Source organism: Lutra lutra, chromosome 10 (genome assembly GCF_902655055.1).
Source record: "Lutra lutra chromosome 10, mLutLut1.2, whole genome shotgun sequence".
In the NCBI taxonomy this organism is placed as follows: Eukaryota; Metazoa; Chordata; class Mammalia; order Carnivora; family Mustelidae; genus Lutra; species Lutra lutra.
Genome location: NC_062287.1, coordinates 95,375,335 through 95,387,543, shown reverse-complemented (window position 1 = coordinate 95,387,543; position 12,209 = coordinate 95,375,335). Strand labels below are relative to the sequence as shown.

The window sequence follows — 12,209 nt, the reverse complement described above, 5'->3', positions numbered from 1 at the left end:
ATCCAACACACCGCATGTGGCCCGCGGGTCTCCTTAGTCTCCCGGGCTCTGTGACAGCGCCTCCGACTTTCTGTTTCAAGAGGCGTGTTCAGAGCTGGTGTGGGTGAGCAGAGGTGCCCATGTCACCTGTGGGGGCCACCCCGAGCACCCGAGCTTCCACCTCCGGCTCTCCCCTGCAGATCGGCAGGTCCCCGAGGGTGGGGACCCGGTCTGCCGCCACCGGGTGAGACCGCTGAAATGTACCCCCAGTTCCTGCTACCCCTTTGGCGTTAGCGAGTGGGCCTGGACCTAAACCAGGGACATCCAGGCTGAGCTCTGCATGGAGCTGGGAGCCCCCGGAGCGCCAGGGCAGAGGAGGTGGGTCCAGGACGTGATCAATGGCTCACCTTTCACCTTCGCCCCTGCCCCCACATGATTGTTTGGACAGCAGCGGGGGTTTTTAGTCAGGGTTTTTAGTCGGTGCCCTTTAAATAGCATGAAAGGGCCTCACGCTGGCCTGTTTTGTTTAAGGGGATTACATTGGCCCTGTGCGCTCTGCCACAGGGGTGTGTGAGGCCGACTCACCCGGGAACAGAGGGAGCGGCGTGTCCCCCACAAAGCAGATGTTTGGAGGGAAAATAGATGTAATCAAAACCATGGAGGATACAATTACTCAGACCCCTTAGACATATACACCGCATGCACTGGCCTGTGCACAACTACACACACACACACACACACACACACACACACACACTTCCCGCATCCATACTCACCTATGTGTATCTGTAAAGTCACCCTCGCTTGCACAAATCTCCAGACACAGCCGCACACACCCTGCTCGTGGGCCTGCACTCAGACTGTCCGCAGGCAACCACACACATGTTCCGCACACCCATTCACAGCTGCAGGCTGTGCGGGCGCGCGTCTGTGCACAGGGGAAGAATGAGCACACAGAGCCCTCCCAGACCCTCCTCACTTCAGAAGTGCACCCTCTTGAAATCACAGCCATGAAAAAAAAAAAAAAAAAAAATCACAGTCACCCTCGGAAATCTCTCCAGGGCATTCGTATCAAAAAAAAAAAAAAAAGAAGAAGAAGTTTAGACTAGGTTAGAGTGACGTTATTGGGTTGAAGCAGGACAGCAAAAAGGGAGAATGGAAAGAAGAAAGGTTTTCCATCTCTTGTATTTCTCGGAGTTCAGGCAGAGGTTGGAGGCCCTTCTGTGGCTCCTGATGTGCAATATATCTTCAAGCCAAATGCTGCTACTTCATCAGAAGTGGTTGGTGGAGACATTGACCTAGGGTCGTCTGAAGGGCGAGCCGACCATCATGGCCGCCATCACAGGCAGACCTTTGGAGGGGCAGCCACTGGTCACCCTGGGGGTTTTACGTACACACATTGCTTGATTCCTCTGGGTCATCTGCGGTTTATAGCCCCCTCAAGACATTCCACTGGGAAGCAGCAAATCGGGATGACCTTGCCCTGGGCCCCTGAGACAGGGACAGAGCCCCCTCCACACTGTGGGCGGGGCATCCACATGGCGCCAGTCCAGAGTCCAGTTTGGGGGGTGCAGGCAGAGCTGCAGGCGGGTGATCTGGCCCAGGGGCCTCTGCTGTTGCTCAGCCTCGTGCAGCACAGTGCTCTCATCCCTGAAGAGGGCTGGCCCAGAAGCGGGGCGACAGAGGGTCTCCCGGTGGCCTTCTCCCCACCACGGCATCATGGCGGGTACAGAGCTGGCTCCCAGCAGATCTCGGACTGGGTTCCCTGGACGTTTATGTTCTAGAGCCCCTTCCTTAAATCCCATCCCTTTGCTTCTGCGTCTGCTCCCCTGATGCTCCGCGTTTCCCGCCGGCCGCACATGGGCACATGCTCCGCCGGCCGTGTTGGTCCGCCGTCTCGTCTCCTCCTGTGGCTCCTGCTGCCAGCTGCTCACGGAGGCGCTCGCAAATGCAAGCCCCTTTCTCCCGTGTCCTACCCACCTGTCTCCTCCTCGTGTAGCAGGGTGAACTGGTCCACTCGTGGGTTCAACAAGCACCTTCTGCCGGTGGCTTTCCACGGCCGGCACACGGTAGGCACACAAAGGTAGCTGCACAGACTCAGCGGTGTTTGCTCGTTAGAAATTGTCCACTTACTCTCCAGCAACTTCTCACTGCACGTCTGCCATCTGCCCCATCCTGGGCGAAGCCCAGGGTCTGTGACATGAGGTTCCAACTGTCGGGGAACTGATGTGCTAGAGGAAGGAATAGACACTTGGGGCTTGATTACATACTGGTCAGAAACACAGGCAGTGAGGGGAGAGGCTGAGCAGAGCCCAAAGGGGTCTGTAGGGTTGTCGCAGTCTGGGAGGACTTCCTGGAGGAGCTGGTGCTTGACGGGATCTTGCAGGTCAGCTGGAAAGGAGGCCATTCCAGGCAGGTGACCAGAGGTGCAGGTAAGGGAGGCCAAGGAAGTCAGTGGGAACCTTTGGTGAAGAGTATTTCAGCCCGAGTGGTGGGCTCCTCTGGTTCCAACGGCTGTCTTATTGAGGAGGGCACCGCAGGGCAAGCGGGATCCTGACCCAACACCCAGGCCCTGGTCCACCCACCTGATTCTCCACCCAGATCCTCAGGATTGTTCGGTTGGAGAGCATACTGCTGGCTTTGCCCAGGCCCCAGCACCATCATGCAGCCCGTCCCTGGCAGCCCCCCGTGTCAGTCTTGTTAAACTTGAGGCCAGCAGTGGGAACCGCAGCTGTTTAGACAGGAGGACAGAAGGCTCTGGGAGGTGTGGTGCCCATCTCGGGGAAGACCCAGGAGAGCCGGAGCCAAGACCAGTGAGCCAAACCTCTAAGAGACAGACATAGGCCAGAGCTGAGGATGAATGGCCCGGGTGTCCTGATGGCAGTGAGCTCTCTGTCCCCACAGCCTGTGTGGCCCCACTTGCTGGAGAAGCTGCAGGGTGGAAAGAGTTTGACATAGACCCCCACCCCCACCCCAAGTCTGGGATTCTTGGGGGGGAGCCATGGGACCTTGGGGCATTGTTCTTTGTCATCTAAATTAGAAACCCAGCCTCCCGATTTAAAGCAAAATGATCAACAGTGAAGACTGAGATGGGAAGGCTCTCTTCCCTCTTCCTTGAGGACCTGGAAGCATCAGTTTGCCAGAATTCCTTCCATCTCTAAGGCTTTCCTGTTGGCCAACATTTGCCTGGATCCAGACTGGCCCCCATTCTGCTCCCCTCTTCTTGCCACTCCAGATCCTAAGGAAAGGCCCCCAGGGTGACAAAGGCAGGAGGGGTACTCCGCTGGGCCGAGGCTGTGGCACACTCCTGCCTGCTCCCCTCACTCCAGATGGGGCATGGCAGCTCCAGCTGCTGATGAGACTCTGGGATGTGAGAAGAGTCATCTGAGGTCACGGGCGGACCATGGTAGAGCTGGGCCCAAGAGCAGACCTCCCAGCTCGGTCTGGTGGTCTCTGCACAGTCCGTGCTGTCTCTCCATTTCTCCCCGACTTGCCTGGTGTCAGTCGGTGGCTAGAGGTTTGAGAACCTGGATTCTTACTTCTCACCCTAGAAGACTGGACGTTCTGCTGCCCCCCAACCGGCTAAGCCTAGAACGGGGTCAACACTGAGGGGTTTCCCCTCATCGTCCTCAGAAGCTGGTCCTCGCATGCCCAGGAGGAGCAAAGCAGGACTCCTTGATTACGTGAGGCCCCTGCCTTCCTCTGCCCCTACCCCTCTCTCCCTGGGAAGAGGCCCCAAGCCCACAGGGTAGGAGGAGAGGACGGGGGCTAGAGGCCGTGCTTTGTCACTAATTAGCACACATTGCCTGCTCTCTCTGGTGTGAGTTTACCCCCAGTTAAAACTCAGAGCTTGGGCTGGTCCCTACAACCCTCAGTCTCTCTAGCACGGAACTCCCCATGCAGCCCATTCCCTGTTGCTGTGCAGGGTGGTCCCAACCCCAGGCCGGATGCCAGAGGACACTCGAAAGGTCTGTGGGGTCATGGGATGGGGCCTGGAGATTGGTGCGGGGGCAGGAGGGGCAGGGGTTGCCCCCCAGTCTGGCCTCCAGGAAATTGCATAACAGAGATGTTTATTTTTGGTGAGGCTGGGTGGGATTTCTTCTCTTAAAAAAAAACCCAAAACATAAAACTTGTTTGTCTGCCAGCAAGATAAATATCTTCGCTGAAAGCTCTTGGCCCGGCTGCCAGCTGCAGTTTGCATAATGTTGTCACCGCAGCTGTGGCGGTCTGCGTGTGCCCGGGCTCACGTGGGTGTCCTGCGTGATGCCTGGGGGCTGCCGCCCTCCCTGTGGCATCAGCGCCACCAAGGGCCCCCTCAAATGGCCTCCCGATGCCGCGAGCGGGTCGGCTCTGAGCATTCACCTCCACCCCCTTCACTGGGGCCTCGGAGAGAGGGATGGGGATGACAGGCAGCTGTCCCTCGCCCCTTCCCAGCATTAAGAGAGCCGCCAGGGCACAGGGGAAGCTGGGAGGAGAGCCAGCCTACAGCCTCAGCCCCCAGGATGTGGACAGAGTCGGGAGACCTGAGCCAGCAGCATCGTCCTGACACTCCATGCCCACCACGTGGACCTGCTCCCAGAAGAGGTGCTCACGCCAAACACACGTGCGTGCGACCGTCAGAGCTTGTGGGTGTGCAGGCCTTCTTCAGTGCTCTCTGGAGGCCTTATTGTAATCAGAGCTGGCGTGGGATCCTCACCACACGGGCCGGGATGGGCGGCGCAGCAGAGAAGGGCTCCCACTGGCCTCCGGACACCAGGCCAGCACCCACTGTTTGTGCACCCTGTTCGTGCACCCAGATGCTCTGGGCAGGACCCCCCTGCTGGGAAGACTTCTCCAGGGCCAGAGTCCTCTGCAGCTTGGAAGTCCATACTGGAACTGGGGATACACCGATAGGGACAGAAACCTACGTAGCCAGCGCTGTGCTAAGGGCTTTCCCTGTTGGCCTCCTTAACCCCATATTGCCCTAGGAGGAAGAGCCTACAAGTATCTTCATCCCTATTTTACAGAGGGGTAAACTGAGGCACAAAGAGGTTAAGTGAACTGTCCCAAGTTCACAGCTGGAGCGAGGTGCATGTGGGAGTCGTACTCTCCATAGGCTCCGGAGTCCACACTCTAACCTTCACTCTGAGGCAAGCGTCTCTGCCCAGGGTGCTAACTGGGCCATTTGGATGTGGACTAGTTACTCCCTTCCCCACTCCCCACCAGCTGGCCTCTACCACCTCATCCCTGACCTCCATAGGGCTACTAGTCCTGCCCAGCTCTGGACATCTACAAATCACCCAGTAGAGCCCCATCCTGGCAGATGGGGTGGCTGGGGGCCCAGCTCTGAGCTTAGTGTGACTCTAGTGGGGCACACACGTCAGCATCTTGAGAATGCAGGTGCCCACCCAGCTTCCCTAGTAAATGCGCCACTAGCCTCAAGCAGGCAGGACCCTGCGTGGACAGTAGGTGAAACCAGTGAAGGACGAAGGCGTGACCCCTCATGCTGGATTCTTCGGGCTGGGGATTCTTCTCCACAACTTCTACTGAGCCCAGACAGGACCAGGCCTGGTTAGGAAGGGCATTCCTGTCTGCCTCGACACTGGCCTCCTCCCTGCCCCTTCCCTGCCCTGTTGGGCCAGACATGGGCTGCTGAATTAGCTCTCCATTCCCCTGGTGGTCTGAGGCACTGGGTCAGCATTCCCCAGGCCCAAAGCAGAAGTTCTGGCAAAGGGGGTCCTTCTAAATGGAGGAGCCCAGAGTCGGTGGGAGCAGGGATTAAAGGTCCAAGAGATCAGATTGGCTGTTCCAGGGTCATATAATGTTGATGCTAAAAAAGGTCCATTCTGAGATGATGGCAAAGTGGTTCAGAGAGGGAAACAGACTTGCCCAAGGTCACACGGCATGTTAATGGCAAGTCAGGATTAGAACCAGGAACTCCTACCCTTGCATCCAGTGTGACACTGACAGGGGAGTGGCAGGGGAGGGCTCTCCCTGTCCCTCCCTCCTCTCTTGCTTGGTTCGGTCATTGGTTTCTGACCTTGTTTCTTGCCCCTCAGCCAAAGAGAGCTCCCTGGGTGAGCCAGAGTTGCCGCCTGACTCTGACACCGTGGGGATGGACAGCAGCTACCTCAGTGTGAAGGAGGCTGGAGTGAAGGGGCCCCAGGACCGGGCCAGTACCGACCTCCCCAGCCCGCTGGAGAAGGCCGATTCTGAGAGCAACAAGGGCAAGAAGCGGAGGAACCGAACGACCTTCACTAGCTACCAGCTGGAGGAGCTGGAGAAGGTCTTCCAGAAGACCCACTACCCTGACGTGTATGCCCGGGAGCAGCTGGCCATGAGGACAGACCTCACCGAGGCCCGCGTGCAGGTCAGTGAGGGCTCCTGGGGAGAGATTGGGAAAGCAGGGCTTGCACCCCGGCTGGTGGCCAAAGCTGGGACCACCCGACTGTCCCTCAACCACACCAGGGCTTTCTTTACCCCAGTCCAAGGACAGCCTGTCCCTTACACCCCTGCTCCACACAGGGAAGTCTGCTGTTTTCCACCTGAATATCAGCCTTCTTGCTCTGGCAGGAGCAGGTACAGAAGACCGTTAGCCGTATTTCTGGGCTCTGTGTGGTGTGAGTGTCCAGGCCATTTCACAAAGGAGAAGATGACTGGGCTCTGCCTTTGAAGGCCTATCTCTTAGGAAGGGAAGAGGATAAACCTAAAAACATCTATAGCAGTCCAACGGGCAGAAACAGAGAACAACCAGGCTCTTCTTTCTGCCCAGGACGGCTGCCTCCTCCTCCATCTTTTGACTCCCAAATCAATATACCTCCTTTGTGAAGTCTTCCTGACCACAGTAGCTAAAGCAGTAGCCCCCTCACACCATCCAGCCACCAAAACACCTAACCCAACCCAACCCAACACAACATAACCCAAACCAACACAGCCAATCCAACACAACCCAACAAAAGCCAAACAACAGTCAACCCAACCCAACATGCTCAACAAAACCCAATAGAACCCAACCCAACGCAACACAACCCAGACCAACACAGCCCAACACAACCCAAACAGCACAGCTTAACACAATGCAACAAGACCCAACCCAACACAACATAACCCAAATCAACACAGCCAACTCAACACAACCCAACACAACCCAAATACCACAGTCAACCCTACCTGACATGGTTCAGCACAACCCAACAGAACCCAACCCAACACAACACAACCCAGACCAACACATTCAAAACAACCCAACTCATCCCAAATCAACATAAGACAAGCAAATCAGGTCGCCTTCAACCACATTGTCCTGTTTTTTCTTCTGCTTTATAGAATTTATGACTGGCTTAAATTATTTTATGTTTGTCTCCTGTCACTATAATGTGAGTTCCTTGAGAACAGGTACTGTCTGATTGTTCATCACTGTATTCCTACCAATTAGAGAAGGCTGAACTCAGAGCAGTGAGGGCAAAAAATAACTATTTGTAGACTGGTGGACCTCCTTTGTCTAGAGAGGTGTGTCCTCCCTCCTCACATGAAGTTACAGCAGGAAAAGAAGCAGAGAGGAAACAAAGACCTCTAAGTACCCAAAGCACAGGAGACAAAATCCATGCACTAAAGCTCAGGCTTCAGCTTCACACAAATAAATGTCACGCTCAGTCTACTTTTCTACCCCAGAGCATGTTAGAAATAGCAAATGCAGTGTTGTCACATAGCGGTTTTTTTCCCCCTCCAATGGGCTGAGGAAGTCAATGGCTTGACAGCAAAAAACAGTTCTTGTTTTTTTGTTGTTTATTTTTTTGTTTTGTTTTAAAGCAGCAGCTCAGCTGGGCTAGGCTCAGCGCAGAAGTGGGCTCAGGGCAAGACAGAGTCTTCCGTTATCTGCAGGCCCCAAGGGCGCCCCCTGCTGCCTCAGTTCACTAAGGAACCTTCAGCAGAGCGTTCCTAGGGCATTGGTAAAAGGTTCCTCAGTCCCAGCCATGCTCTGCGTAACAAGGCTGAGCATCTGTGACATTGTCCAGAAATGATTTCATTCAGAATGGATCATATGAGAAAGGACCAGCCGTCACCATAACTATGCAGCCATCCAGAAATTGCGGGTACCCAGACTGAAGAGTCGGGTTGTTTGGCCACAAGTTCCCAGGGTCTGGCTGCCTGTCTTGTTCCTATCCAGCGCCTGGCGAATGGTTGGGGAAGGAAGGCAGGGCATCTGAGGCTGTCCTGTCATTCCAGAAGTGTCACACACCAACTCTCTTATTTGCATCAGGATAGACTGCCATGAGACCTCACGGGCCTCAGAGTCTGGACAGGAACTCCAGAACCTGGCCTCAGCCCAGCCCATGGATTGGGAGGAACTGAAGGAGCCGGTGGAGAAGGGGGAGGCCAGTTATGGGACGTTCCTGTGGGTACCTTGTTGGTGTGGGTTTGACTGGTCCACTCTCTGCACGGTGTGTGTGTGTGTGTGTGCGCGTGCGCACGTGTTCCTTACAAGTGGATGGGAGCACCCGAGAGTTGAATTCATTTAGCAACAAAAGAAGGACGGCTCTTCTAGGACAAACCATGGAAATGACACTGGACCATAGAGAACATTTTTCAGGTGCCATCACACGGCTAAAGCCGAGTGTTCCTCTGCGTGTGCACACACATCCATTTATGCCTACTTTCAAAAGAGAGTCGAGGCAGCTACAATTACAGATTTATTAATGTCACCTAAAAACAAGAACAGTGTCATCAGGTAATTAGGTCAGACATCGAGGCTAAGAATCACGGTTGCCACTGAGCACAAATTTCAACCCTGAGCTTCCTGGCAAGCCAAGGCAGAAAGGGAAATGCTGATGTGTTGCATATCTTCTCATCTAAGGGGAGGAGCATAGGAATATAGAACATTAGTGCTGGAAAGGATCATCGATCTGGTCCTCTGGTTTGATAATAAGTAGGAAGAGGCCCACAGGTGGGACGTGATCACCTGTGGTCAGGTGACTCCTGAAGAGTGACTCAGTGGCAGCGCTGAGACTAGAATCCAAGACTCCTGAGCTCCAGCCCATGTTTCTTTTACTTTAGTTGGCTCTGCCAGGACATGGGCCATATTGTTCTGAGACTTTTCTTTGTATAAAGGCAGCAGGGTGGGTGGGACTTCCATGTGCGTCAGACCTCTGGCTCGAGCCTGGCAGTGCCCTGAGGTTTGGGGGGAGTGGCAGTAGAACCCCCCGCCTGCCGCTGCTGGGTTTGTTCAGGGCCCTTACTCAGCTGGTGGGAAGCCAGGTGCCTGGCGTAGAGTGGCGCTGGGGACAGGGAGGGGGGTGGGCGGCTCCAAGATGGACCTTTCCTGAGAAGAAGCTTGGGGTTTGGCCCTGCTCCAGGGGCTGCAGGGGCCTCTCTCTGCTGTCTGGGATTCCGATCTCCGCAGCTGGTGTCTGAAGACAATAAGACAGAGGCCTCCCCGCCCTGGGCCACCCCGCCCTGGCCCCAGATGGGCTGCGGTTACTGAGGCCCCCGCCAAGACGGTTGGTTACTTGGGGAGAAGCCTGTGCTGAGCAGGCCCAGGCCAGGGTGGGCCGGGAGCGGGGTGGTCCTGGGGCGCGACATGCAGACTGGAAGGCTGGACCTCGTGGTCCCCTCTCTGCCCTAGGGCTGTCCTGTGGAGACAGGCTGGGGCCGCAGAGCCCTGAGAGAGCATCTGTGAAGAGCTCTCAGAGCGCCAGGCTCCAGGAGCCAGAGCTGGAAGGATGGCCACGCCTAATCTCCAGGCCCTCCACCGTGAGCTCAGAGGGGTCCTGAGGATGCCCGGCCACCACCCAAGCTGGGGGCCTTGAGGCTTGAGGCTGCAGAGCCCCGGGGCTTGTTCAGCAGAAGAGTCCCAGCCCTGTACAGGAACAGGGCCTAGGCCTGCAGGCAAGGGGGGAGGGCTTGGGTGTTTCTGTGGCCCCTCAACCTTGCCTCCCACCTCCCGAAGTCTCTGGGTCTTTAACCCTCCCGTACATCCCTGGGCCCGGCCCTCCTCCACTCCCATCCCAAAGACAGCACCATCTCTGCCGGTGCTCCCCTGCTCCTCAGCTGTCTTCCCAGATAACCCAGCACCCCCACTGCCACTCCCCCACGCTCACTCCAGCCCCCACATTCCATCTCTCCCCACTCTGCTCCTCCTCCCTCTTCTGGGACCGGCTGCCCCCCTCCCCGTGCAGTGCCCCCCAGCCTGTCCAGAACCTGCCAGATACCTCCACTGGCACCCCTCCACCTGCCACTCCCGGCAACACCCCCCCACCCAGTGGCGGCCACGGACACTTTTCCTCACCTTTTCCCCCCCAGCCCCCAAGAAAGAATGGAGCCATATATCTTGATGCCTCCAGTGGGCTTCTCCCCTCCCCCTGGCTTCCCCCCCAGCAAACCCTGGGAGGCTGAGGAAGGAGCGGAAAGACGGAGCTAAGCCTGCAGGAAATTAAACATGAAATGAAAACAAGCTCCTCTGATTCATTCTCTCATCCTGGCCCCCGCCCCCCATTCCAGGCCACTGATAAAGGGGGATCCCGTTTCAGCGGCACAGAGAGGAGACCTGATCTGCCCTTGGCTCTCAGCGGGAGGCCTGGGCCTGGACCCCAGGAGCCCCAGAGGCAAAGGGGCCCAGGAGGCTCTGGAGCAGGGGCTGATGCATCTCCTACACCAGCCTCAAGATAGGGAGGCAGGATGGCCCTCAAAGCAATGCCAGCCCGTGTGTGTGTGTGTGTGTGTGTGTGTGTGTGTGTGTGTGTGACACTTGTGCACACACACATGCATCCTTGGGACCAGAGAGGGAAACCGAGGTGCAGCCTCACACTCACTCCCTGCCCCCACCCTCCCCACACTCCCATGAGTCATGCACACCCCAGCTTCTTTTTCTTTTAGCAAAAGACAGCAAGAAAGGTCAGGAGCTATAAATAACCAAGAGCCAAGTACTCTTCAGAACTCCCTGACAGCATTTCTCAGCTCTCACCTGCTGTCCTGTGAGGCGCCACTGCTGTGAGGACATTAGTACAGATATTGGCCCCATTTTCCAGATGCAGAAACTGAGGCCAGCGACAAAGCCCGTGCGGGCATGGGCGCTTGGTGGCGCAGCTACGCTAGAAGCCAGGACGGGCTGAGCAGCTCTGGGCTGCTGTGAGGGAGCCCTCCCGCCTCCGGCCCAGCTCTTTCTCCCTCCTCTGAGGACGTCCTTGGTGCCCTCAGCAAGGCTGCCAGCGGGCTGCCTGTGGGGGGCCGTTGGGGTGTGCCCACTTGTGCCTGAGGCTGTTGGCAGGGACACATCCTGTCCCGCTGACAGAAACCTCCCTCTGGGCATCTCCGAGGCCTGCCTTTGACTCAACCTGAAGCCTTCTGGGGTCTGGAAGCTGATCCCTCCCCTCCTCACACCCTCTCCCACCTCTGCCGCCCCAGATCCCAAGTCTCGGGGCAGGGCTAGCAGGCCCCAAGCCGAGCTCTTGCCCATGAAGCCTGGAAAAGCTCTCAGCCCGTCGGAAGTGCTCCTGCAAAGGGCCCAACAGCCCCACCCCCAGCCATCAGAGACCACCCTCCCCACCAAGGCCCCACCCCAGCCAACACCCCACCAGCCCCTGCTCAGGGACAGGTGGGTTTTCACTCCTCCTCGGAGTCAGGCCACCCTCTGCATGAGACCTCGAAGTGGCCACCTTTAGGGACCACACCAAGATCCAGCCGCTTGGCTGGGCATCAAGGACCTCCACAGTCTAACCTCTGCGTCCACGGGTCTCTCTCTCCCGCCGCCTGCCAGCTGGGCAGCATGGCCTCCTCGGGCCTCCTGAGCCTGTCCTGCTGTGTCTACCCTAGGACACAGCCCCAGGCCTCTCCTTCACGAAGCCATCCCTGACGGCCTCTGCTGCCCAGCTGAACCCCTGTTCTCCACAGGACCTTCAGCACAGGGGGCCTGAGTGGGGACACTTTCCAACATGAAGGCAGCAGAGAGGCTTTAGCTAGGTAGGAATGCGGGTTCTGGGCCACTGGACAGGCCCCAAGGAACCACAGAGCTGGTGGAAAATTATGGCCAGACTGTGTGTGTGTCTGTGTACGTGTGTATGAGCGTCTAGAGAAAGATTTTCTAGAGGAGCTGTCACACCTTTGGTCAGGTTCCCCTCAGGAGTCCGTGTCCTGAGGCAGGTCAGGCCATGCTGGGCTGGGGTTGGTTAGATGACCCGGAGGAGGACCAGTGACATGACGCATGGGTGTGACACTTGCCCGCTCTGGATTCTGCAGCTCGGAATGATAGAGTCTGG

The 12,209-nt window shown here is 57.0% G+C and overlaps 1 protein-coding gene across 1 annotated transcript in view; it reads left to right on the top strand.

The window, feature by feature from the left end:
* ALX4 (ALX homeobox 4) overlaps positions 1-12,209 on the top strand; it is a 40,093-nt gene that overhangs the window by 24,339 nt on the left and 3,545 nt on the right. The window contains exon 2 of the mRNA XM_047692447.1: positions 6,018-6,328. Within this exon, the coding sequence (XP_047548403.1) occupies positions 6,018-6,328 (311 nt within the window). The remainder of the gene's footprint in view (positions 1-6,017; positions 6,329-12,209) is intronic.